The sequence below is a fragment of the Notamacropus eugenii genome, chromosome 6, assembly GCF_028372415.1.
Source record: "Notamacropus eugenii isolate mMacEug1 chromosome 6, mMacEug1.pri_v2, whole genome shotgun sequence".
NCBI classification, from domain to species: domain Eukaryota; kingdom Metazoa; phylum Chordata; class Mammalia; order Diprotodontia; family Macropodidae; genus Notamacropus; species Notamacropus eugenii.
This window is the reverse complement of record NC_092877.1, coordinates 167,057,221-167,082,006: the sequence shown is the minus strand read 5'-3', so window position 1 is coordinate 167,082,006 and position 24,786 is coordinate 167,057,221. Positions and strand designations below refer to the sequence as shown.

The following is a 24,786-nucleotide window of genomic DNA, read 5'->3' as shown; positions in this document are numbered from 1 at the left end:
AGCTCTCTACCCAGCACTCTCGAGTCCTCCTAGGGGGCACGCGCAGCCAGGGCCGGCGGACGCCGGAAATCACGCCCAGACAACAGCTCCGAGAGACGCGGACATCGCGCCGCCGAGAGCCTGGGAATGCAGCCTACCGTGCCGCAGCCTGTCTGAGTCCAGAACCTTGAAAAGGAGAACGCGGGGTGCCAAAGTCACGGTCCAGATAGGAGAGAAGGGAGACCCGCAGCAGCTCTGCTGCGAACGTCCCCCCCCTCCCTCCGCAGGCCCGCAGCGTCGGGGAGAAGCCTCTCGGGCTCCGCCAATGAGGGCCTTGGAGGAGGAGCTCGGCCCCGCCCACGGAGGCGGGGCCTGAGGCGGCGCGGGCCGGCCCGAAAGCAGGGGAGCCTGCTCGGGGAGGCGGGCGGGGTACTGAGGGTTCCTGGCCCCCGCCTCTCCCCGCCTAACCCCACCTTCCCCCACCTTCCCCCACCTTCCCGGAGCAGCCGCGTGGACGCGCAGGTACAGACCGCGAGCCCCGGCGGCGGGGGCTTCGCCTTCGGGAGCCCGGGAAATGGCTGCGGGGACCAGGCTGGAGGACGTGAGTGCGCGCGGGGCGGGCGCGGCTAGGGGTTCCCCGCGTTGCGGGGCGGGGCCTGGAGCCCCAAAGCTGCCTTCCTCCCCCCTCCCCACCCCCTCGAGCGCTCCAGCCCGCGCGTGTCTCGCGGAAGGGGGCTCGGGGCGGCGACCACCTGGCACGGTGGAGAGGCAGCTCCGGGAGAGAGGCGCCGCCGCCGGGGGGACCGGGGAGGACCCATCTGGGGACGGGGCGGGGCCGTAGGGCCGACCCCACACCACCCCCAGCTCCTCGCTTCCGGTCCCGGAACTCGGCTTTTTCACGTGACTGCGCGCTCGACCTGCCGGCTCGAAGCGGGTTTGGGTCCCCGGAGCCCGGGCTGGGGAGCTGGAGCTGAGGCCACCGCGCGAAGCGCAGCTTTCCAAATAAACGGAGGTTACCCCGCCCCGCCCTGTGAGAAGGCAGGCCACGTGATCTTGGTTACCCACGTGAAGTCCTGTTAGCCTTGGGGGAGGGGAGCAAGAAGCGGCGTTTCATTCTGCGCTCCAAGCTCCCTTTCTGGAGGTTGGATCCCGACTTGTTTGCAATGGTCGTGGAGCACCGTTTAGATCAGTATAGCCGAGTCTTACAGCGTTCTCCTGGTTCTGCCCGCTTTGCCTCACTGCATAGAGATCTCCCCGGGTTTTCTGAAAGCCACTCCCCCTTGGCATTTCCTATGACGCAATGCCAAATTTCTTACCCTCTTCTAGGCTGCAGGTTGCTCTTCTGTACAATGAGGAACGCACACTGCAATTCATTCTCCTTGGGGCGACATGAAAGCTGGAGGAGAAGGAGCTGGGCTCCGTTATCCGCTTTGAATTGTAGAGTCTTTTATTTCTTCTGGTTTTGTGAACCAATGGGTTCGGGCCCAAGGAGCGTAGCCAAAGTAAAACTGCTTCTTTCTGTTCCTCAAAATCCTCTGTCCCTTCTCCCCCCCAAAAAAACCCACCAACATTTCCTGGGGATCATTACCCTTTTCACATCTGTCTCTTGGTTGGCCTTCTCTTTCTTTAGAACACTGATTGCTCCTGGAAAAGGAACACAAACACTGTTTTCCAGTTCCTCTCTGGGCACCATCTGGGAAAGCTTTACATGAATCTTGCTGCCCTTGGGGTAGGCACATGTGTCACTCTGACTCATTGCTTGGCAACATGCCCCCTGGATCTTTGCACCTTTACCCATTTTCACTGTGCCCAGGACTATAGGCTACACATACTTCCTGAATGAGGAGCGAGACATTTTACTCTTTGTTTATTCCTTGATAGGTGAGTGAGATGAATACCCTCTTGTCCCAGGTAATGTTTTTATCTCAGTGCATATTCACTAATGCTGTAAGAATGTATACTATCTCCTATTTTTGTGTAATTGTCTGGAAATGATATTTTTTAACGGAGGATTAATAAACTTTTTTAAAAAAGAAATAATATTGGGGGGTAAAGTGAGGAGAACGAAAACGTATTAACCTTACCTAGCAGAGTTCCAACCAGATGCCTAAAAAACTCGGAGGCAGAGTTGCATTAAACGAGATGACCCCAAAGTTTTAGTACAATAAAACGAGTAAACTTTAAAACTGTAGTAAGACTTTTGGGGATATTGTGTATGATCAGTTGATCAGTTAGTCAACAAACATTTATTAAACAATTACTGTATACCAGTAATAGAGCTCTAAGCTGAAGCCTTTCACATCCATTATCTCATTTGTGCCTCACAGGGTAAGTATTTGAGATAAGTATTTTCAGTCATTATCTCTTTTATAAATGTGGAAATTGAGGACCTGAAGTTTTGTAAGTGACTTGTTCACACTAATAAGTATTAGAGGTGAAATTTGAGCCCTGGTCTTTCTGATTATAGACCTTGTCCTCTGTTCAGTCTTCTCTTCCTATTTAGAGTGGTAAGGCTTAAAAAAAAATTGCAAATGCATACTTGAAAAATTGTATTTATCATTTAACATTTAAAAAAAAATTCCCCACCCCCCAGTTATAGTACAAACAATTTTTAACATTTTGTAAATTAAAGTTTTGAGTTCCAAATTCTATCCCTCCCTCCCATTTTGTAGAGATATCTAAACTTGTGATGTCATCACCACTAGGAGCTTCTAGTGTGGAACCTTCTCACACAGATGCAAATAAGTTCATCATCTGTAGCTTAATCTTAGAAAGTTGCCTGGCACCCTGAGAAGTTAAAGAACTTTCCCATGGTTATATACCTAATACATGTAAGACTTGAACCCAGATTTTCCTGAGCCCATGGCTCTGTTAAACCACAGTACTTCTCTTACATTATTACTCTTACATTATTGTACTTTTTCATTTGTTTATTCTTTGACTGCCAGTTCGATGGTAAGCCTTTTGAGGATGAGAAAATTCCTTTTCCTTCCAGTTGAAACTGTTGGATTTTTCAGGAAAAATATTCTTAGGATGGAGTAAGCCTCTTAATGTATAAAACACCTTTTCAAACTTCATGTTATATAACTAGTTTTGTGAATATCATCTAAGAATGTACTCATTTTTTATTTCCCTCCCTTTAGGGTTCATTGGATCTTACACAAAGTTTAGAAGATGACCCTCTTCTAGAAGCTCAGCTTCTGCCTCAGCATCCCTTGCATATTCATTTCAGACCTAGATTCCATGCCCTTCCTACTGTCATCATAGCAAATCTCCTCTTGCTAATACATGTAAGTCTGTGGGGACTTTTTTTATCTTTGGGGTTTAACGGGAGAAAAAGTGTTTAGTTCACCAAGGATTCCAGTAGAGACAAAGCAGTAACTTTCCTTGCTTCAGCTTATGAACATTGGAGAATCTGGATTAGAATAAGTGTGCTATTTCTGCTGCAAAGTTAGATTACTATAAAAATAAACATAGCCTAGTAGATAGACACTTTAGAGACAAGATCTTTGTTTGAGTGCCACCTTTGATGCATACTGACTGTGATCTTAGGCAAGTCTGAGGAATCTCAGGTAACCTGTGAAGAATAAAACGCTCAGAACAGGTGCCAGTCTGAACTGGTAGAAAGGTTCAGAAGTTCTCTATAGTAGTGAAATCACAAGTCTGGAAAAAAAATTCACACTCATATATACACACATGTACATATGCATCTACATACGTAGCCTTCCTAAAAGTTAGCAGTCATACTGTCAGTTACTCTAATGCCCTTCCCCAGATGGGCCTGGGCCACAGTATCTGGATGAAAGCACTGCGTGAAAACACTTGCCATAGTGGAGCCAAAAATTACTCGACTTCCTCCATGGTGCTCCTTGCAGTGGTAGTGGTCAGAAGAGTAACTGTTACCTACCAGTCCTGTTGACTATTTTAAATGTATTCAAAGAAGTTGATTAGTTACTTTGTTTGATTTTTCAAAGGCTTACTAACTCATGTGGTCTAGGTTAGGAATTCTTGACCTCTTTTGTGAGTGTCATGGACACCATTAACAGTCTGGCAAAGACTGAAACCCTTCTCAGAATCATGTTTTTAAAATAAAATACAAACGATTACAAAAAGGAACCAATTATGCTGAAATACATCATCATCAAACTATTTTAAAATTCAGGGGTGGGGAACCAGTGGCCCTCTAGGTCTTCAAGTGCAGCCCTTTGATTGAATCCAAAGTTCGGATTCAGTCAAAGGGCTGCACTTGAGGACCTAGAGAGCCATATGTGGCCTTGAGGCCTCCAGTTCTCTACCCCTGGGTTAAATACCCTGGGGCTTGTTACTGGAGAAGCAGGTATGTGGGTGATAGAATTATAGAATTGAGAAGTGCCTTGAACATCTCCTTTTGGAAATGAGCACAGAGGGATTAAGCTGCTTAACTGTAATCACACTTGGGGAGTTGCAGAGCCATGCAGGAATTCTCTTAAACTGCTTCTTAATTAGGATAATTTTTTTTCCTTTTATTAATTGCCCAGAATGAATTTAATGTCTGTGAACCTCAGTTTCTTCAACTGTAAAATGAGAGGTTTGGATTAGATGGCTTCTAAAAGGTCCTTCCAACTATAAATTTGTGATGTCATGGAGATCCCATGAACTCATGGAGAAAAGCACATTATAATGCAACTCTTAATTTTAAAAAGTTAAGATTTAAGCCCTCCTGGGTTATAATATTTTTTGAGAATTGTTGGTTATTTGAACTAGATGTCTTATAGATGTTATTTTTTCATGTCTGAATAACTAATCTTTTCACTTAAATAATATGCTAATACATCTTCAGTCTCATCAGAGTGGGCCTGCTATCCAGTGATGAGTTTCCCCATTTCCCCAACTCATCCTGTGTCACCATAGCTGGTGTCCTCTCACAGATTCACTCCTGTAGGTTCATCCAACATGCTGAGGACCTTCCTTGATGAATTCTTTTAACAGTTTGGGGCATGTGGGTCTTCTCTGTCTGTCAGTACTACTCTACTCCCTTTTTTGTTCTCCCAGACATTTTTCTTATGGCGTCCTTTAGCCCTTTCCTACATAATTCCTTATTTGTAATGGGTTACTGCTTGTTTGTATCTACCATGCATCCTCTCCATTGCCCTTTGGGTGATCATAGGTTTAGAACTAGAAGGGACCTTAGAGATTTAGTGTCCAAATTTTACAAATTTGAAAATTTTTTCTTACAAATATAAAAACTGATGGTCATGGAATGTTACATGTCCAGAGTCAGCTAGTATCTAAGACAAGATTTGAAACCTGGTCGTCAGTTTCAGTTCTTTGGAGACCAGACTTGAAGTTAGACCAAATAGTGTGGAGTAGAAAGTTATTTTTACTTTAACTGTCACAGCTTGGGAATAAGCTTTCCTACCTAGATGACTTAGCATGCTGCAGCTTCTAAGTGCATGGCAAGCAAGCCATATGCGATTCTAGAATTATATTACATTTATTTGATAATCTTGTGACCAAAATCATAAGAGTATAGGAATGTAAAATTCAATTCAATCCTTCATCTCCTGTTCTTGCTTTCCAAAAATTAAGAAAAATGATTGAATGTACAACAGAAAAAATGATGTGTGTGTTTAATCTCAAAGCCTAATCTTGGTACTTTTTTTCCCTTCTAGGTTGTATTTGTCGTTTTAGCATTTTTAACAGGTTTGCTTTGTTCTTATCCTAATCCAAATGAGGACAAATGCCCAGGAAACTACATCAACCCACTTAAAGTTCAGACCGTGGTCATCCTTGGAAAAGTGATTTTATGGGTCCTCCACATGCTTTTTGAACATTATGTCCAGTATCACCATAGCCAAGTGAGAAAACGAGGCTACATCATCATCTATAGATCCACAAGGCATCTTAAAAGACTGTCGTTAATCATACACTCTACTGGTGAGCCCACCTGCCTCTTTCAACTTTTTGCATTTTAAAAAAATGTGGTTTTGATGCATTAGGTTTTTTTAGACCACAGTCCTTCCCCGGTGAGGCAGTACTAAAGGACAAGATTTGCAATATTTTTCATCTGAAACGTCTTAAGTCTCTACTGAGAAGAGACAAGTGTTTCAGCATCTGTCCATCAAAGCCAAGGTTATTTTTTTTAATCTAAGTTCAGCTGCTTTTTCATATTATTTTCACTGCTCTTCTTATAATCATTCTGCCTGTTGTCTTGATTCTGGGTTGGTATTTTTTTTTCTGTTCAGCATCAGTTCATTCAGATCTTCCTATGCCTCTGCATTTTCATATCTATCATTTCTTAGGGTGCAGTAATGATGCATCATGGAATAGTATTTTCATTCTCACTTTTTTTGGGTAGGACGAGTGTGAGGATTTCAAGCTTTAAATTGGGTTTGCTAAAGTTTGCTTATTCCAGACTCCACAATAATCTAACTTCTTGGTCCCATCTAATGCTGGAAATGTCAGATGATTGTGAAAGACAGAGCTACGCAGGGCAACAGAAACTTTTTTTTTGCTTCTGTGAACTTATAGAATCTGGGAAAATGACATCAGATCACTGGATTTTCCTTTCCTGTCACATGGATGAGGTACGAATGCTATACTTCTCCTCAAATCATTCTGGTTTATGGGTCACTTTTATATAGTTTAGGAGAAGCTTTTCTTGAAGTAGTCCGTTGGGATGAGTACAGGTATTATCTCCTTTCTTTTTCTTCTTTGTAAGGGCAGGGAGAAAGTGGAAGTGAGAGAAAACAATTTAAAAAATAAGAAATAGATTAGTGGACTTCCAAACTCTCTTAGGGGCTAACTTTTGGCCTGTCAACAAAGCCCCGAATAGTTGAAATGCTTTGCCCAATGACTAAAACTTAAGAGCACTTGAATATCTCCAGAGACATTTGTGTGATTCCTGTAATTCAACATTTTTTCATTCAACAAGAATTTATAACGTGAATATTATATACCAGGCACAGTGCTAATTTTAGGTGGTTGGATGATCTCAGTATACAAAAGTAGAGCTTGGAAAATCTGTCCCTGAAAAACCAGTTATAATTGCTTTTTCAGGAGTCAGTGCTGTACCTTCCACTGAAGAAGAGATTTTGAATTGGAGGAAATTGATTATTGCTTTTTGACTATTTCTTGGGCATGAGAAGTAGAAAAAACTATTTTTTTAAACTGATAAATTCTTCCTCAGGAAGTAACTGTCTCAAGGCAATTCTGGTCAGACATTCAAGTTCAGTGAGAGTTAGAAGCTTAGGTTGGTTCTTGCACAGCATTCTTTGGCCATAGGAAGTCACTGTATCCTGCATGGTAAGAGCAGAATCCCCTGTGTTATTAGTGGAAGGATTCTGCTAACCAAAGCAGAATAGCCATTTTTCAAATATTGGGCCATTAATGATATTTTTAATATAACTTTCATTTTATTTGACTTTTTAAACATTAACAAGCATTCTCTTCTGCTTAAAAAAAGCCATTTTTAATCCCCTGTATTTTTCTCCCTCCCCTTTCCCAGATAGTCATCCTATATAATAGAATAGTTTTAAAAAAAAAAAAAAAGATGAGAAAAAACAATTGGCAAAACAAATTAATAAATTTTTTTAAATCTGAAAATATATGAAATGCCCCATACTCGTGAGCCTCCTAATTTCTACAAAGGGGTAGAGGGAGGTGTCTTCTCATATCTCTTCTCTGAGGCCAAGCTTCTCCCCCCCATCCCCCAGTCTTTTTAAACAAAGCCCTTTTAACAAATACGTCTAGTGTAAACAACAGCAAATTCCCACATTGGCCTTGATGGGAAATATTTGCCTTATTCTGTAACTTCAGTCCATCATTTCTCTATCAAAAGGTAGGGAGCATGCTTCAGTTAGTCCTCTAAAATTCTAGTTGGTCATTGCATTGATCCGAGGCCTCAAATCCTTCAAAATTGTCTAGTGATGGTATTCTCTTAGGCCATCCACAAAACTTTTATTTTAAAGGCATTGAGATTTTAAAACAACAGTATGGAGAGATGCTATCTGTGAATCTTAGATTGAGAACTGACTGGTTTAGAAGCAGATCTAATAACTTGATTAAGCACTGTGGGGGAAAGAAGAAGGGAAATGGAAGTTAAGTGACTTACCTAAGGTCATATAGCTACTATCTGAGGTCATATTTGAATTTGGATCTTCTTAACTCCAGGCCCAGCACTATAACTAGATACTGGATCTCCTAAATGCCTTCTAGACCAGGAATTACAGGATGTCCTAGCATCGTGTAGCCTATTCTCTTGACCTAGCTACACCCTGCTTAGTTGAGTGGGAGCCTCCTAACCCAGAGTTTTCTTGAATGTCATTGGTGAGAATTCCAAACTAATTTCAGCCATCTGGATTGGGAGTGTGGCCATTTAACTGTGTGTTGCTATTAAGCACAATAAAGAGAAGTTAGTTTGGGGCCCTTTATTGTAGTGAATATCAGTGAATTGCATTGATAAATTTCAGGGGTTCCTCGTTGCTGGGTGTAGCAGATAGTAATTTTGCTCAATGCCTAGGTGCCTATCATGAAACAATCTTGTTATTGTTTAAGTCTTTTTTTTAAAAAGTGTCTTCATGTCTTAAGTACATTTCAGTTAGTCAAATGGAATAAAACTGTACACTTCTGTGGATTAGCTGGAGAGCTTATGGATATGGCCACTAGGTAGAGCTATGAGCTTATGTCATTTTGAAATTAACTTGTGTCTTCTATCCAGGTCTGCTCTAGAGTCAATTTATATAGTCTTGTGTAGTTAAATTGAATTTACTATAGAACATTTTTTATTCTTTTTCCATGTCTTTTTTCTTAATCACCTTAATTTGTAAATAAATCCCTTCCCACTTACCTACCCAGCAAGTTAGCCTTTGTAACAGATTTTGAAAAGAGGAAAAAGGTAGGTCAGCAAAGCCCAATCAATATATTCACCATACCTTATGGTATATGTAATATTCTACAGCCATAGTTGCCCATGTCTTCCTAGAAGAGAGAAGGTGCATTTTCTCATTCTTTTCTGAAGCTAAAGCCTGGTCACTATAATTACACAACGTTCAGTCACCTTTCTTTTGTACTTTCCATTGCTTTCTAGATTATGCTTATTTGCTCTTCAACAGTTCACAGAAGTTTTCCATGTTTCTCTAAGTCCTTCTAATTCATTATTTCTTCCATTCTTCCAATATTCCATCACATTCATATACCATAATTGCTTCGTATTTTTCTGGTTGATGTCCTCCATCTTTGTTACCATGAAAAGGGCTTTTGTTATAGAACATCTTAAAAAATAAAAATTACTTTGAAAATCACATGTAGTCCAGCATCTGTAATGGTGGTCACATTATCCATGCAGAACAGCTTCTCTCATTAAAAAAATGAAAAGGTTTTCCTCCCCTTATTTTAAAAACTGTAATTGTTTTGAGACCAGGTACCAATTAGGTCTCCCCAAAGCTGATTTACTAGCAGCATGACTGCATGCTAATATGATTTTCGGGGGAATGAGACATGTTAGAACAGAGCTAAAATGGAGACTGACTTTTGTGCGTAATTTAAACTTGGCTTACTGGTTCATAGTCATTCTGCTTGCACCAACAAGTAGGAGATCCCTTCTCTTCATTGGACTAAGCGAACATTTTCCAGATCTCGAAAAACACTAGGAAAAGAAGGAGCTTGGAAATCACTTCCTCTTTGTACATTTTCAGTGTTTGCCAAGTTCATCAAATTAGTGATGCAAAAAGTAAGTTTAAAAACAACACTGAGAAGTATGCCATAGGCTTCCTGGGAGAGGATTGTCTCCTCTATGGAGGAGTGATTAAGGAGGAAATGTCATGCACCTAAATGAGCTAGCTACATATAAGCCATTACTATCCTGGGTATTTCTGTCTTGTACAAGCATATTTATCTTTATGAAGTGGGCACTGCTAAAAAAAACTCTATATTAATGTTTTTTTATTGTATCATTTTAACCGTATAAAGAGATTTTGTTGTTTATGGGAGTCATTTTGAAACCTTTTTTTAAAACAAAGAATCACCCTGTAACTTACTTTTTATGTTTAGAATTAAGCAAATTGGATTTACTTCCATTATGATATATTTTACAAAGTACTATGAGTTTTGTTATCTTTAATATCTTCAAGCTTCTAGTAATAATAACTGCCCTTTATATAGACATCACTTAAAGGATGTAAAGCACTTTCCATTCATTATCTTATGTGGTCCTCGCTACTGTGCTGTGACATAAAGTTGTTATCTTCATTTTAAAGGTCCAAAGAATTGAAGATAAGTTATCCCAATATGGGATTTTAACTAGGTTACTCCCCAAGTCTATTGTGTTTCTTCCATACCACCCTGCTTTTCTCCTATTTTAGTTTTTTTCAGAATGTCAGTGGTCTTGATCAAATGGCTTAAGCAGTTTCACTCACACAATTTTGCTTGTGGCTATAGCCTGTAACTAAAGTGCCACAATGCCCCTGGGGTTTTCATAGTGCTAAGAAATTTGTTCTGTCCTATACCCCAAATGGTTGGTACCACTCACTTTAGTTTTTATCTTCAGCTTTGTTATATGCTCCCATTTTGACTAGGCTGTTGCTTCCTCTTTTGACAGCAAGTGTAATGCTTTGGCTAATGCTGGGTTTGTGTTCCCTTTGTTAGGCAATACAGCCCTGCTCCTCATCCTGTGTATACAGCACTCCTTCCCTGATCATGGTCCCCTCTATCTTGACTTCATCCTGGCAGTCTTGGCCTTGGAACTGATTTGCTCCCTGATATGCCTAATCATTTACACAGGTGAGAACTACCCATTTTGTACATCTACTGGGTCTGCCCTTCTTACAGTGGCCTTTTAAGTACTATATTTCCCCAGTGCAGTCTATAGAGTCCATTGTTTTTCCATTACAGTTCTTTAATTCTATTACAATCAGATATCAGACCTTATTGTATACCAGAGAATTCATACTAGAAAGAAGGTTTAGAAATGTAAAGAATGTCAGAAAATATTCCCTCATACTTTAGACCTTCTTCAACATCAAAAAATTCGTATTACAAAGAGGCCCTATAGATGAAACCCTTGTGTTACTGTTCAGACAACACCAAATCCTTATTAAACATCTGAAAACTCATGTTGGAGGAAATTCAGAGAAATGTATAAGTATGAGAAATATTTTCATGCACAGTACAAATCTCACTGAATATCTGAAAATTCCTACTAAAGAAAACATAGCTGTATATAATTTATCCATAACTCATTGAATTAAATGTTTTACTTATAAACATTGTAATAATTTTTGTTTTGTTTACTGATCCCTCCTGTAACTTTTTTATTAAGTGGGTAAATTTCAGACCGTTCGTATTAATTGTTAATTCGTATTCTGAAAAAAAAAATACAGCGTATATTTTCTCTAAGCTGTGACCTTGAATTGGCTCTTAGTGCAATCCTGTTTGATGCTCTCATTTTGAAAGCTGCAGAAAAGTGTTACTACGACCAGCAACCATAATTCTGAACTAATTGTAAACATAAGCTTTTGTTGACTTGAAGAAACTTTTCATGAAATTGGATATTTTCACCAAATATTCAAGCAGAAAATGATAAAGTGAAATAGTTTCACATACAAATGTGTATTTAATACTAATTTACTATTGGGTGAGATATTTAGTATCTTGCTATTAATTAAATTTGGGGTGTTGTCTCTTCCTTGAATCAGTCCTACAGTTGTGATTAAAGGAAGTTTTGTACATTATATGAGAAGTATTATAGCAGTACATTTTTTAAAAAGTATTTTAAAAATCCATTTCTAGTGACTAGAACTGATGAGGGTGACCATGTTAAATTCTTTTAATATTTTAATATTATAGTATTTTCTTTAAGTATTTGATGATATTAATAACAAGCATTTCTATAACACTTTAGGGTTTACAAAGCATTTTAGATATGATAACTCATTTGATTTTCACCTTGTGTGGTAGGTGTTATTATCTCCTTTTTACAGATAAGGATACTGAGACACAGGGTAAGTGACTTGTCCAGGGCCACACAACTACTAAGTGATTGAGGCAAGATTTGATCTGTCAAGTCTTCTTGACTCCAAATCTGATACTGTATCCACTATGCCACCTAGCTGCCCCTGACAAGTCCTTTATGATGTATACGATAGTGATGTAAATAAAAATATCACATATCTTCTAAAGATTATTAAATGTTTAAAATGTACTATGAAAAACTTCAATTTTGAGTTTAAAATTAATTGGGCACTGACTTACATGGGTAAGAATAGCAGTTCTTTTATTTGGAAAAAAATTCTCTTTACCTAACCCTTCAGCATCTTGCCTGTTGTGTAATTCACATTATACCTGTCAATTGGTCTAATTTCCAAAAGGCAAGATAGGACTGAGAAGGACATTCAGCAGGTCAGCAGACGTTTCCTTAGTGCCTTCTCTCGTGGTGATCCCTGCGCTGCACACTGAGAAATAGATAGAGAAAGAAGAGTATTCTCTCATCTCATAGAGTTTATAATCTAGTCAGAGGAGGATATGACACAGACACAAGTGACCTGAATGCCAGATGAATCAAAGGAAAACATAATAAAAGGACAAAATTCTATGAGAGATTACTTCCAATTAAATGGAACAGGGAAGTTTTTGTTGTTGGTTTTTTGCTGTGGTTTGTGGTAATTTGGCAATCAGTTTCGTATCTCTATTGGTCATTTTATAATTCAGTGTACTGCTCTTGAGGTATATTATTTGATTTAGTAATAACAGAGTATTGAACATTTAGTTTCATCAGATTTCAGACCAATATTTGGAAATAATTTGGATTAAGAATAAGTAGCTCAAGGGCCTCTAATGGAAGAAAGATTTGAAGTAGCTACAGGTCTCTAAATTGAGCAGATAATCACTATGGAAATGGAATTGTTAAGTCCTGTACCAGTCAATTTTTGTTTCCTACTTTGCCTGGAATCATTAATGAGCAACTGGTAGATTTCAATGACTAATGAATTGTGTGAACTTAAAAATTTACAGTAGCCACAGTTAGCTACAGAAGCTTTCTGTTACTTATGAAGCAAATATTCACCCCGGTTCAGCCTTTGCATGGCTGTGCCAGGGTTAAAATGAGAAGTTATCTCCTCCATGAAATACGACTATGTTGTATTTCCAAATAGACTGCAAGCTCCTTGTCTTACTTTTGTCTTTGCCTCCAGTGCTTAGCAAAATACTTGACAATGTGATGAAAAAATGAATGTATGAATAAAAAAATAATAATAGGGCACTTTAAATTCTACAGAGTATTTACTTGCATGCATTCTCCTGTGAGCATCACAACCCTGTTAGGTTCCACAGGTGTCATCATTCCCATTTTACGGATGAGGAAGCTGAGCTTCAGAGAATTTCAGTAATTGCACAGCTGGTAAGGGTTGGAGGAGACAGGATATAGATCTAGGTTTTCCTGACCCCACCTCTATCATTTTTTCCATTATGCTGCATTACATTATGCCCCAATCTGCTAAGAAGCATTCTTAGTGGTTTATATTCCTTTTCTGGGATATTATCCAATTGGGATGGCCCAATACTAATGAAACTAATAGATGATAATTTTAATTTATACTCATAAAAAGGCACTAGTTAACCATGCAGCAAAAAACAAAAATAAATGCATAAGACTAACTTTATCTTATTGACTCTTGGAAAAAAGGAAAGGTAGGAGGGGAAAACCTGACTGGCATCGAGGTGGAGCAGTGGATAGAACTGCTAGGACTGGAGTCAGGAAGAACTGAATTCATGTCTTGCCTCAGATACTTACTAGCTGTGGGACCCTGGGCAAGTTTTAACTGCTGTCTGCCTCAGTTTCCTCATCTGTAAAATGGGGATAATAATAGCACATCTCTCCCAGGGTTCTGTTGAGGATCATATGAGCTAATAATTCTGCTTAGCACACAGTGCCTGACTATGTCAGTGTTAGCTATTATTATGACTGATTAAGCCATCATTCAGATTACCAAGTTTACTTTAGTAAAGGGATCCTGGTCGCTAGAGTAAATATTTAATTCACTTGTGGCCTGGATTAGTTCCATTCCACATTTGACCAGTTACCTGAAATGACTGGAGATTACGTCTGAGCTTGAATGCAGTCATTTGTTTGGGCATGTGACAGGCTCTCTGGCACTTTTCATGGCCCTAGAGGAGAGTGTCCTTGAAGTCTTCAAGAAACAAGGGGCAAGATTTAAACCCAGGCTTAGTATTTTAACTTTATATCGGCTTTCAGAGCAGCCTTTTCCACTGGTGAAGTCAGTAACTCTGCTTTTCTGGTTTATCATTTCATAATTAGAAAGTAGTTTTGGATTGGTCACATTTTAATTGCAGTTGGGTCTGCCCAGTTTAACTCTTGGTGGTGGGTGGGGGACAGAAGAGGTTCTGTCTAAATTTCAGTGCCTCTGCCATTGGTACCCAGGAAAATCATTGTCAGGATCACTTGCATGAATGAGATGATTTAAGGCATAAGAAATTTGATTATGCTAAATTTGATGCCCCATGTTTTCTTAAAATTAAATCTACCCAGTTTCAGCATCCAGTAAAGTTGCTTTGTAGTCATCATAACTCCCTAATGAAATGGAAGATTTGCTTGGCACATAAGGCCTCCCAGTTCTTCAGGAGGGTTAATGCTTTGAACACGCTCCTCTTTTGGCTAATGATCTGAAAGAATAGTGGAAAACACATTCTGGGTGGTCTAATTTGACACCGGTATCGTTGTAATTACATGATGTATTTGAATTACAAAACAGAATCCATGTGATTTGGTGTTAGAAACTAGTACAGGTGTGTCTTAACCTTCTTTGTGTGTAATTGCAGTCTGAGAAAGCCCACAGACTCCTTCTCAGAATAATGTTTTTAAATGATTGGAGGAAATTTCAGTTAGAGGTGAGCAAATATAAAGATGTCATTTTTTTCCCTCATCCAACTACACGGACCCTCTGAAATCTTAACCCCAGATTAACAACTGTTGCAATTGAAGGTAGGGCAACTTTGACTACCTAAAAGAGTATTTTTTTTAAACTGTGACATTAATCAGATTGTTACTGCTTATTAAAGGATTTTATAATACATTAAAATGTAGCACTTTTAGAGGAGAGATAAACATCCTTTATCCTGGGATAAACATCCTTCTACTTGGTTAGCATGTTGCTTTTTTTTCTGAAGTTCTTAACCTGGGAGTCCAATTTAGGAATCCGTCTTAGAAAACGCGTCCAGTTGTTTGTCTCCTAAGAATGAGTTTGAGCTTTGTTGAAACAGCTTTAATAAACCTTCCAGAATCAGCAAACTGAGAACCTGCTTTTAGTTCCCGGCTAGTTACTCTGCACTCCATATTTCAGCAGTAAGAATTTAAAAGATAGAGGGAAGAGTACAGTGTGTTCATTTTTTATCTGGCCTCTTAATTTTAGCTGGGCTAAACTAACAGCCATTGGAAAGACATGTCTTTGAAGCTGAGATGCATCCTCTCCAGCCTACTAACTAAAAACACAAGTGCTCCTTTCTTTAATTGTGAGATTTTATACTTGTTCAGAGCAGGAGGGCCTTGTACAGGACCTTACAAATCCATCAGGTTTAGGTTTGGATCAACTGGTCAGTTGGTTAAATTTTACTGCAAAAGCTAAACATACTCAGTTCTACCTTTTCATTTCCTCAGGGATTCCATTGGCTCTAACATGTCCATTTATTCCAGTTACACAGAAAGTCAGGGATATTTATCATAATGAGGAGTGAAAACTACCCATCTGGCACGTATTCCCTTTCTGGGGAAGATGAAGCCTAATTGTCTTTGGCTGTCTGAAACTCATTGCAACCATGGAGTATACAAACTCAAATATACTTGTTGGTTGTCAGGTGTGAAAGCTGCAGATAACTGTACCCTTCTCTTTGTTTTTTGTCAGTCACTGTTGGCAAGAAATATAGCATATTTTGTTTTTTCCCTTTGTGCCTCCAGGACAAATATCTGTTAGTGTATTTTCTGAACTTTCTAGATTTTTACCCTGTGGTGCATGGGGTCAATGGATAGATTTCAGGGGCTGGGAGGGGAATCCATGAAATTGGATGGAAAAAAAAATTGTACATCTTTATTTTCACCAAACTAACTGAAAGTTAGCTTTACCTTCAATTATTTTTAAAACATTATTAGTTTTCCTACATTTAAGTGTTAGAGAGGAGGGGTGAAGGTGGGAGTGGTATAAGAACCCAGGACATCCTGACTGAGAATGGCCCTCAATCCACTTTATATTCAGTTGAATAATTAACGGTAAATCAGTAAATTGGTTTGGAAAAGCTTGTGATGAGGGATAATTAGTTGATCTGCATATGAAGCTCTGCTAGTCACATATATTTAAAAGTATGACAGCCTTTTGGTTTGTTTTCCCCAGAGTACAACAGTATACAGCTATTTTTAGAGGATTGAAGCTTTATGCTACTAATGAACAATACTTTTTAGGGAATAATACTATCTAGTGACTAATATAAAAATATCTTGGAAGTGTGGCACCAGAAAAAACTATCTACTCTATTTCTGCGTGATTGGATGTAGTGCAGATATGATTGTCCCTATTTTATGGATGTGGAAAATAAAGTTGAAAGCTTGCTCAGTCACACAATGACTGAGACCAAAACCTAGGCTTTTAGACTCCTAGTCAGTCCTTTGCTATCTCATGTGGCTGTTGCTTCCTAACACCGCCTTTCCCCCATGACTCAGTTTTTCGTACTTTGAAGACATAAATCGTGACATCAGCTTGTTACCTATATAGTGGTTTCAGCATTTCCTCCATGTGATGTATTATAGTTGGAGGGGCAGGGCAAACACTCATGTATAATCTTATTTTTAAACTTCTGTTTTTATTTGATGGTTTTAAAATGTTCAGAAGGAGAAATGAACCAAAATAGAGGACTGCTTACTAGAAAGGAGAGCTCTGCATTGATTCAAAGCCCCACGCAGACCAAGGCAAGCAACCTCCATTTTGAGAAGGGTATCTTATAACTGCCAGTACATAAGTACTAAGAGCTCTGGAAAGGAGATTTTAAAATAGTTAATGCTCACAGAATAATGGCAAGCTGGCATACCATCACCACCTGCTCTAAAAAGTCCAAACTTTCCTACCTACATTAGAAGAGACCCCCAAAGGCCATCTAATCCAGCATCTTCATTTTTCAGTTCAGAATACTGATGCCTAGGGAGATTATGCAACTTTCCCAAAGGTATTATACAGGTAGCAAGTATTAGGTAAGATTTGAACCCAGTTCCTCTCACACTAAGAACCAGGGTTCTTTGCATTATACTACATTGTCTCCATTCTGACCCCAATTTAATTTCCCTTTTTTCTTAAAGACTAGGTCTCCTTATCTTGATCAAGCTAGAGAGATGGGAACTACTTACAGCCCAAACCCAATGCTAAATTGCATCAGCCCTGACTTTTTTTTAGACAACCTGGTCCTTCTCCCAGTTGTCATAGCCCCTTCTGCTTATTCTCATAGCCCGTGTGCATATCAGGAGCTCAAGACACCTGCCACCCGCAGCCTCCCTGGTAGCTGTGATTACTGGTGTTTGCCACCTGCTTAATTTTTCAACCTAATCTCTTGCTCCTCCTCCTGAAGGATCCTCTTTTTCACCTACCTCAACTTCCTCAATGACCTCTGCAGTCTCTGTGATTTCCCACCTCTGCTTTTACTCATGCTTCCTATGTGAAATACCCAATATGCCCATCCAAATCCTTTCCTTAAGAGTTCTCCATGAGGCTTTTCCCTTCTCTGATTTTGCCCAGAAAGAAATAGTGCCCTCTTCCCTGACTTTGCATATGGTATGTTTTTCCTACAACATGCATTCTAAACTATTTCCATATAATTAACATTTATATAGTGCTTTATGGTTTGCAACATGCTTGTATAAATATCTCATTTGATCCTTGAGACAGTCCTGGGAGGTAAGTGCTGTTATTATCCCTATTTTACAGATGAGGAAACTCAGGCAGACAGAAGTTAAGTGACTTAGCCAGGACCACATAGCCAGTAAGAGCCTGAGGCTGAATTTTAATTCAGTTCTTACTGGTTCTAGGAGCAAAATTATCTGTGGCCTAACTGCCCTTAACCCTTTTTCTAGCCCTTATCAGTCTTGGCTAATGACTTTTCTCCTATATGTTGATTTGATTTTTTAAAATTTTATTTATTTTATTCTGAACTTAAGAAATAAAACAAGGATTTTCATAATATAGTAGAATAGAAAAAAGGTGATTGCACACGAAAACTGCAAATCTGTTACGTACAACTTGCTACTCCTTTTAAATATATAATAAAGTTATCATGTAATGTTTTTTCCCCTTTTTTCTTTCCTTCTCCCCTTCCTACCCTCACCCTAGAGAAGGTTACATTAGACACAAATATTTATATATCTGTAAAACCATTCTATACATATTTCTATTTGTCAGTTCTTTCTCTGGACACAGATAACATCTTCCTTTATATGTCCTTTGTAATTAATTTCCTCCTAATTTTGCAACATTTCTCACTGTATAAATTAACTTTCTGGTTTATGTATTTCATCTCCCCTATTAGACTGTCAGTTTTATCAGGGCAGGGGCCATATTGTCTTACTTATCTTTGTTTCACTCATGGTACCCGACACTGTTACTTGTCTGTAAGAGGTACTGGATTTTTTTTTTTAATCAAAAGGTCATGTGTTCTGTATTTTTAAATTTTTTAAAATGCAAATCTCTGTTATAAGAAGGGGTGGGGAGAAGGAAGAATATAGAGGTGATGAAAAAACAAAAGATCGTGATAAATATTTATCTATAAAATTGCACATTCTTATCTAGACAAAAATAATTATTATTGCTTTGTCATTTTAGTGAAAATAAGAAGATTTAATAAAGCCAAGCCAAGACCTGATATAATTGAAGAAGAGAATATGTATGCATATGCTAATAATAGTACCTCAGAGACTGGATTCAGGTAATAATGAAGGGGGAGTGGGAGGAAAATGGAGTGTGTTCAGGACAGGGAGAGGTATTTTCTTTAAGAATTAGAACTCTTCTTAAAAGCTAAGAAAAAACACTTGAATACTTAGTATTATGAATGTTTACACAGTTGTATTTCTGAGATCTGTTCTTACACCCTCTTTTGCAAATGAAACTGAGTGACAGAGGCAAGGTCACACATTGGGTTCAGTTTCTGCCTCTCACTCATAGTAGCTTTGTGACCATGGGCCAGCTGTTTAACCTTTCAGTACCCTAGGCAGCCCCCTAGGATTCTGAATTCCTTACCAGTTCCTTATTCTGCACCTGCATCAGCATCAGGAGTTTCTACCCAAGGTTCCTCTACACCAAAGAAATCGAAACCCTGGACCAAAACAACAAAATCAAAAACAGTGAAAATGAGGTTTTCCCTAGCTCTTTTGCTGAGTGTTTTTTTGATACTGTGAAAGAGAGCACGAAGACAGTAGGTGTTAGAGGAGAGAAGAAACCTCTAATTGTGGGGAGAAGAGTACAGAAAGTACACATCCCTGATGACTTATTAGCAGGCAGACTGTCCTGTTGGAGGTGTTCTTTGAAATGGATTTAAGCACAGAGCTCCCAAAGTAAGTTAGCTCTTTGATAGACTGAGAACCAGAAAAACTCTGACCTTAGTTCTATGTGTATTTGCAAACATGCCTTTGGGATGATGCTTAGACAAAGCATTTGACCAACTTTATTGAGTTTGATCTCAGGAAGTCACACAGTAAAAAAAAAAATTTAGATGAAGTCAAGTCATAAGATGGGTAGAGGAGTTTGCAAATGTGCAAATACTTCCCTTCTCTGTGAATCAGTTCAAAAACAAAACAGATCTCTTCATATAAAGTAGTCTTTACTAAATCTTTTCTGTTGTTGTATTTTTCTTAAGGGTAATTCCTAGATGATGAATCTCTATGGGTTATGTGGTTTCTCATTTGAGAGTAGAGGTAGAAATTTAACAAATGTACCAAAACTAATTCCATATTTCAGGAGATGGTCCATGTTTGTGCTATTTTACTGATACGGTTGTATAATGAATTCTGTAGAAAGAAATTCAGTGTAATATTTGACATGTTATTGTATGTTTAGTTATCAATTGAATACTTTTAGTTCAGTGTTTATGTATATTTAATATATTATTGTATATTATATAATGTATACTATAATAATTATATGTATATTTAATATATTAGTAAACCTTGGCGCATTCAAATGATTGCATTAGTGATAGTTTGTGGGGATTTTGTATGTACGCATTGTGGTTTAGTGTGCTGGGATGTGGTAAGAGCTAAGTCATAGATGAACTATTAAGCATCTGTGACTTATTCTCAATTGTTGTGTCACAAGTTTGGCATGGAGGTGGTTATTCTTACAGAGAAAAATCAGCTTTTAAAATCAGCTCTTTAGCCTTTTTTAGCACCCTTTTGATACCTGGCACTTAGGAAGTTTGTTCTGTATCTTGAATTAGTATTAACAGCTTTCTGGCATCTCCCTGAGAGCCCCTGATTTTTAAACCTATAAACTCTAACCAATTACTGAAGCAGTGTTTTTCAAAAATGCATTAATTCTCAGAATTCTCTGTTCACCTTCAGCATGGTTACTGCAAAAAGGACAAATATAGTCAAGATTATGTATACTCTTGCTTAGTAACTATAAAAAAAGGCAACCTGTATTTAAAAAAGAAGTGCAGCTAGATGATAAGAGTAGATGGAGCACTAGACCTGGAGTCGGAAAACCTGAGTTCAAATTTGACCTCTAACATTTACTAGCTGTATGACTCCAGGCAAATCATATAGCCCTGTTTGCCTCAGTTTCCTCATCTGTAAAAAAGAGCTGGAGAAGGAAATGGCAAATCACTCCAGTATCTTTGCCAAGAAAACCGCAAATAGGGTCATGAAGAATCAGACACAACTGAAAAATGACTGAACAATAGCAAAAAAGTCTTACAAGGTTGTTTTTCATTACAGTGGTTTTTTTGTGTGTGAATTGTTCTCCAGGTTCTCCTCACTTCACTCTGTAAGAGTTCATACCAGTCTTCTTAGGTTTCCTTGAAATTGCCTCCCTTCCCTCATTTCTTATGGCACAATAAGATTCCGTTACATTTATATACAAAAATTCGTTCAGCCATTCCCCAGCTGATGGGAACCCCTTTAGTTTCCAGTTCTTTGCCACTACAGAAAGAACTGCTGTAAAAATATTTTATATGTATTGGTCCTTTTCCAATTTCTTTGCTTTGGGGTATGGGCTAGGTTTTCTTTAGAAATTGGGTCAAATGGCTCTCTCCATTTGCTAAATAGTCAAAGGATATGAATAGGCAGGTTTCTAAGGAAGAAATATAAGCTGTCAATAAGAAAAAATGCTGCAAATCACTAATAATTAGAAAAATGCAAATTAAAGCAACTCTGTGGTTTCCTCTTATACCCCCCAAAAAGGGAGTATAACAAGGATAGGGAAAAGGACATGTTAAATTACTATTGGTGAGGTTGTGAATTGATCCAGCCATTCTGGAAAACACTTGGTAAATGAATGATGCCTATGCCATTTGACCTGTACTCCTAAGAGATCATACTGGTTTAATTGCTAAATGAGACCAGAATCTTCTTTTGTAGTTTTAGACTATCTTCCTTACAGTTTAAGCTAGCTTTTCATTAATTTGCCCGTAATTGACTCCAAATATCCTTTATTTTGGTTAGTTAGGACAGTTCTGTTATCTGGAGCAGATTCTGACTGTGCCACTGAAGTGAAGCAATAGCAAACCTTACTTCAAAGGATTATAGTGTTGGGTTGTTGGGTTTTGTTTTTTTTTTAATTTCCAAGGTGGAGGAGTGCATGGTTGAGAGCTTCCAAAATGGGCTTGTTAACAAGTCTGTGTCCTTCTGGAAATTATCACTTAGAGAAACTCAGTTCTTTACCATATAGAGTTTAGTAGATTAAGAGAAACTCATTTCAGGAGTGATAAAAGTGTTCTGACTAATGGAAACTGCTGTGAGGCTATCACTAAGCACCTTGTATCAAGTGGGCTCTCCGTTTGTGTGTTTTATAACCAATTATGCCTTATTTATTTACAGGACTAGTTCCAGTCTAGAAGAAGTAGTTGAAAAGCAAGGAGATATTATAGAATACCTGAAACGACATAATGCCCTATTAAGCAAGCGATTACTGGCCTTCACATCCCCTGATTCAGCTTCTCAGCCAGGTAGAGAGTGAAGACTCCCAAATTTCAGCATTTCTAGAATAATCCAGAATAAAACAGTTCACACTAGACCTTTGGACAAGCTGCTAGAATTCAATTAGAGCTTTTGCTGTATAGTTTTTAAAAATAACTTATGTTGGAAACTTGAATTTTGTTCTCAGGTATGCTGGACTTTCTCTTCTGTTGCTATGATTATAAGGCTTCTTCCACATTTGAAAAATCTATTTCTGTAATTAGTATTTTAAAATGTATAGGCTTACAGATACTCATTTTTCCCTATCCCCTGATAGAATAGATTTGAATTGATTTAACTACTCAGTTTCCTTAAAAGTGTACTTTTAACTTCTTCCTTGTTAGCACATTCAAATTAACTTAAAACTTCTGTTTCTTGACATTTTGCTCTTTAAGGAGGTAGTTAATCATTCCAGAGAAATGTCTAAATGAGTGAGCTGAGCTAAATATAAATGTGTTGTTTGCTGAAGTCACCATGATTGCATAAGGCAGAAAAGGACCCTCAAAACATTTCTACATACCTACCTTGTGGTGTTCTGCAGAAACTCAGTTCACTCACTACTACTACTTAGGTAGTCATTAGAAAATTTACAACGTTGTTGAATTGATTTATATGAAACGGACTTTGTACAGTTGACAAAAAGTAAACTGAACTTGTTTCTCCAGTCTTGTCTTACTTGGAAATTTAGAGATAAGGCCAAATTTTGAACCTGGCATGTTCAGTTAAGTCCATGGAGGATGATTAGTCAATTGTATTATTTTCCTTCTGCCAGATAATAATTTTAGTTGACACATTTACCATGGGTGCATTAAATACTTCTTTAGGAAAATCTTTGTTTTTCTAGCTTTGGTGTTTTCTTTTGTTTTTTGGACAGAGATTAATGCTATGGGGTAGGAAGAATGGATTTGTTCAGTGTGTCAGAATATATTTATAGAAACTTGTGTATATGATATGATATATTATGTATACATGTATATTTAAATCTTTTATTTGAAGACTCAGAATATTTTAATTATACATCACTTGCAAGATGTGTGCAGTATTAAGCTTATCACTTTCATTACTATTTAATTAGTGAATGAAGTGATATGTCTTCTTAAAGGTGATTGTTTCACCTTCAGACAGTTCAGAGAGAGAGTGTGTGTATGTACATATATATCAGTTTCAGAATGGAAATGTATACTGTTTGTAGCTTCTGACAGGTTGAAGTGTGTCTGGGCCCTTTTTTAAACTAGGTTTTATCTGGGTTTCCTGCTTTGTATTCATCAATGCATACCTTAATGCCATGACATTTCAGGAAGTCTCTTTCTCCTTCATTCTTCAACTTTCCCACGATTCTTTCAGGTGGGTAGGAGGAGACAGATTATTTTCAACTCATCTTGGTGTCTGCAATTCCATTTTAATTATTTTGTAAGAATTGTGGAACATTTTGGTTTAAATAACAGGCATGTTCTAGAGATTTTTTAGGATACTCAGATTTTGACATACATGTGTTTATGCCCACCTGTACTTTGTTTCTAAGTGAATAATAAATACTTTGAATTGTTCAAACAATAAATACTACTGAAAAAAATTGACAGCCTTTATTTTTATTACAAACTAGTTGTGTTTAATGTTTGTAATTCTAGTTTTGTAAAGGATGGTGCCTGAGTAAGTGGAACAAGATGTTCCATAAGGACTCAGAAGGAAGTATTGAATGGTAACTGTTCTGTTAGAATTTGGGTAAATAAACTTCAAGCACAAAATATCTGTAATGCTGTCAAATTTAACTTTCCCACCTCTAAGCTAACCCTAGCCATCTATTACTCGAGATTTCACATATTTTTTCTGCCTATGACATCCTCTGCCATTTTCTAACTCTTCTATGCCAGGGATGCCCCTCATTTTTTTAATGAGCCTTAAAATTAACCTCTTTTCTAACCACTGGCAGCTGGTTCCGACAGCCTCTTACCAATATCATACTACAAAATTAATAATCTTTGAAAGGTCTTTCATATGTTTCACTTTATCCCAAAAATATATCTGGGAATAGCTGATTTCAAGAGGCACAGTGGGCAGTTCTAAGGTTATATAGCTCATTAGTGGCATGCCCATCATTAAATACTGTGAGCTACTTGCTGGACCGTGTAATTCCAGTCCATGAAGCTGAGCAAAGACTATCCCTTAATTAAGAAGTCCTGATGAGACTGAGTGGAAATACTGATGTGAAACCCTAGGACCCTGGCTCTGTTACTAACTGAAAGTGGTTAAGTCCCTTAATCTTTGTAGGACTCAGTTTCCTCTTCTGAAAAATGGTATTAGATGATTGAAAATTCATTCAACTATTCATACTCTTGGACCCAACAATACCACTACTAGGCATATGCCTCAGAGAGGTCAAAGAAAGAGGAAAGGAAGGATCCCTTATGTGTTTTGTAGTGGTAGCTGCATGTAAAGACAACAGCAAAACAAATTCTGGTGCATGAATAGAGTACTATTGTGTTCAGAGACACAAAAGGGATGGGCTCAGAGTATGCTGAGAAGATTTGTATGAAATGAGTAAAAGCAGAGCTATTTAGACAGCATTATAAAGATCGCTTTGAGAGACATAAGAGCTCTAATACAGTGACCAACGTATC

At 38.2% G+C, this 24,786-nt stretch overlaps 1 protein-coding gene across 3 annotated transcripts; it reads left to right on the top strand.

Annotated features, from left to right (window-relative positions):
• The first annotated feature begins 346 nt into the window (after positions 1-346).
• On the top strand, positions 347-23,913 carry TMEM192 (transmembrane protein 192). Of its 3 annotated transcripts, none has more exons than XM_072621561.1 (6): positions 347-580; positions 3,123-3,269; positions 5,631-5,895; positions 10,603-10,737; positions 18,822-18,924; positions 22,031-23,913. In XM_072621561.1, exons 1-6 carry the CDS (start codon positions 554-556, stop codon positions 22,167-22,169), a joined length of 816 nt encoding a protein of 271 aa, XP_072477662.1. In that variant the 5' UTR covers positions 347-553; the 3' UTR covers positions 22,170-23,913. The 3 variants fall into 3 exon arrangements, with proteins under 3 accessions (XP_072477662.1, XP_072477664.1, XP_072477663.1); XM_072621562.1 differs by lacking the exon at positions 347-580 and adding an exon at positions 1,855-1,890; XM_072621563.1 differs by lacking the exon at positions 10,603-10,737.
• Positions 23,914-24,786: the final 873 nt, after the last annotated feature.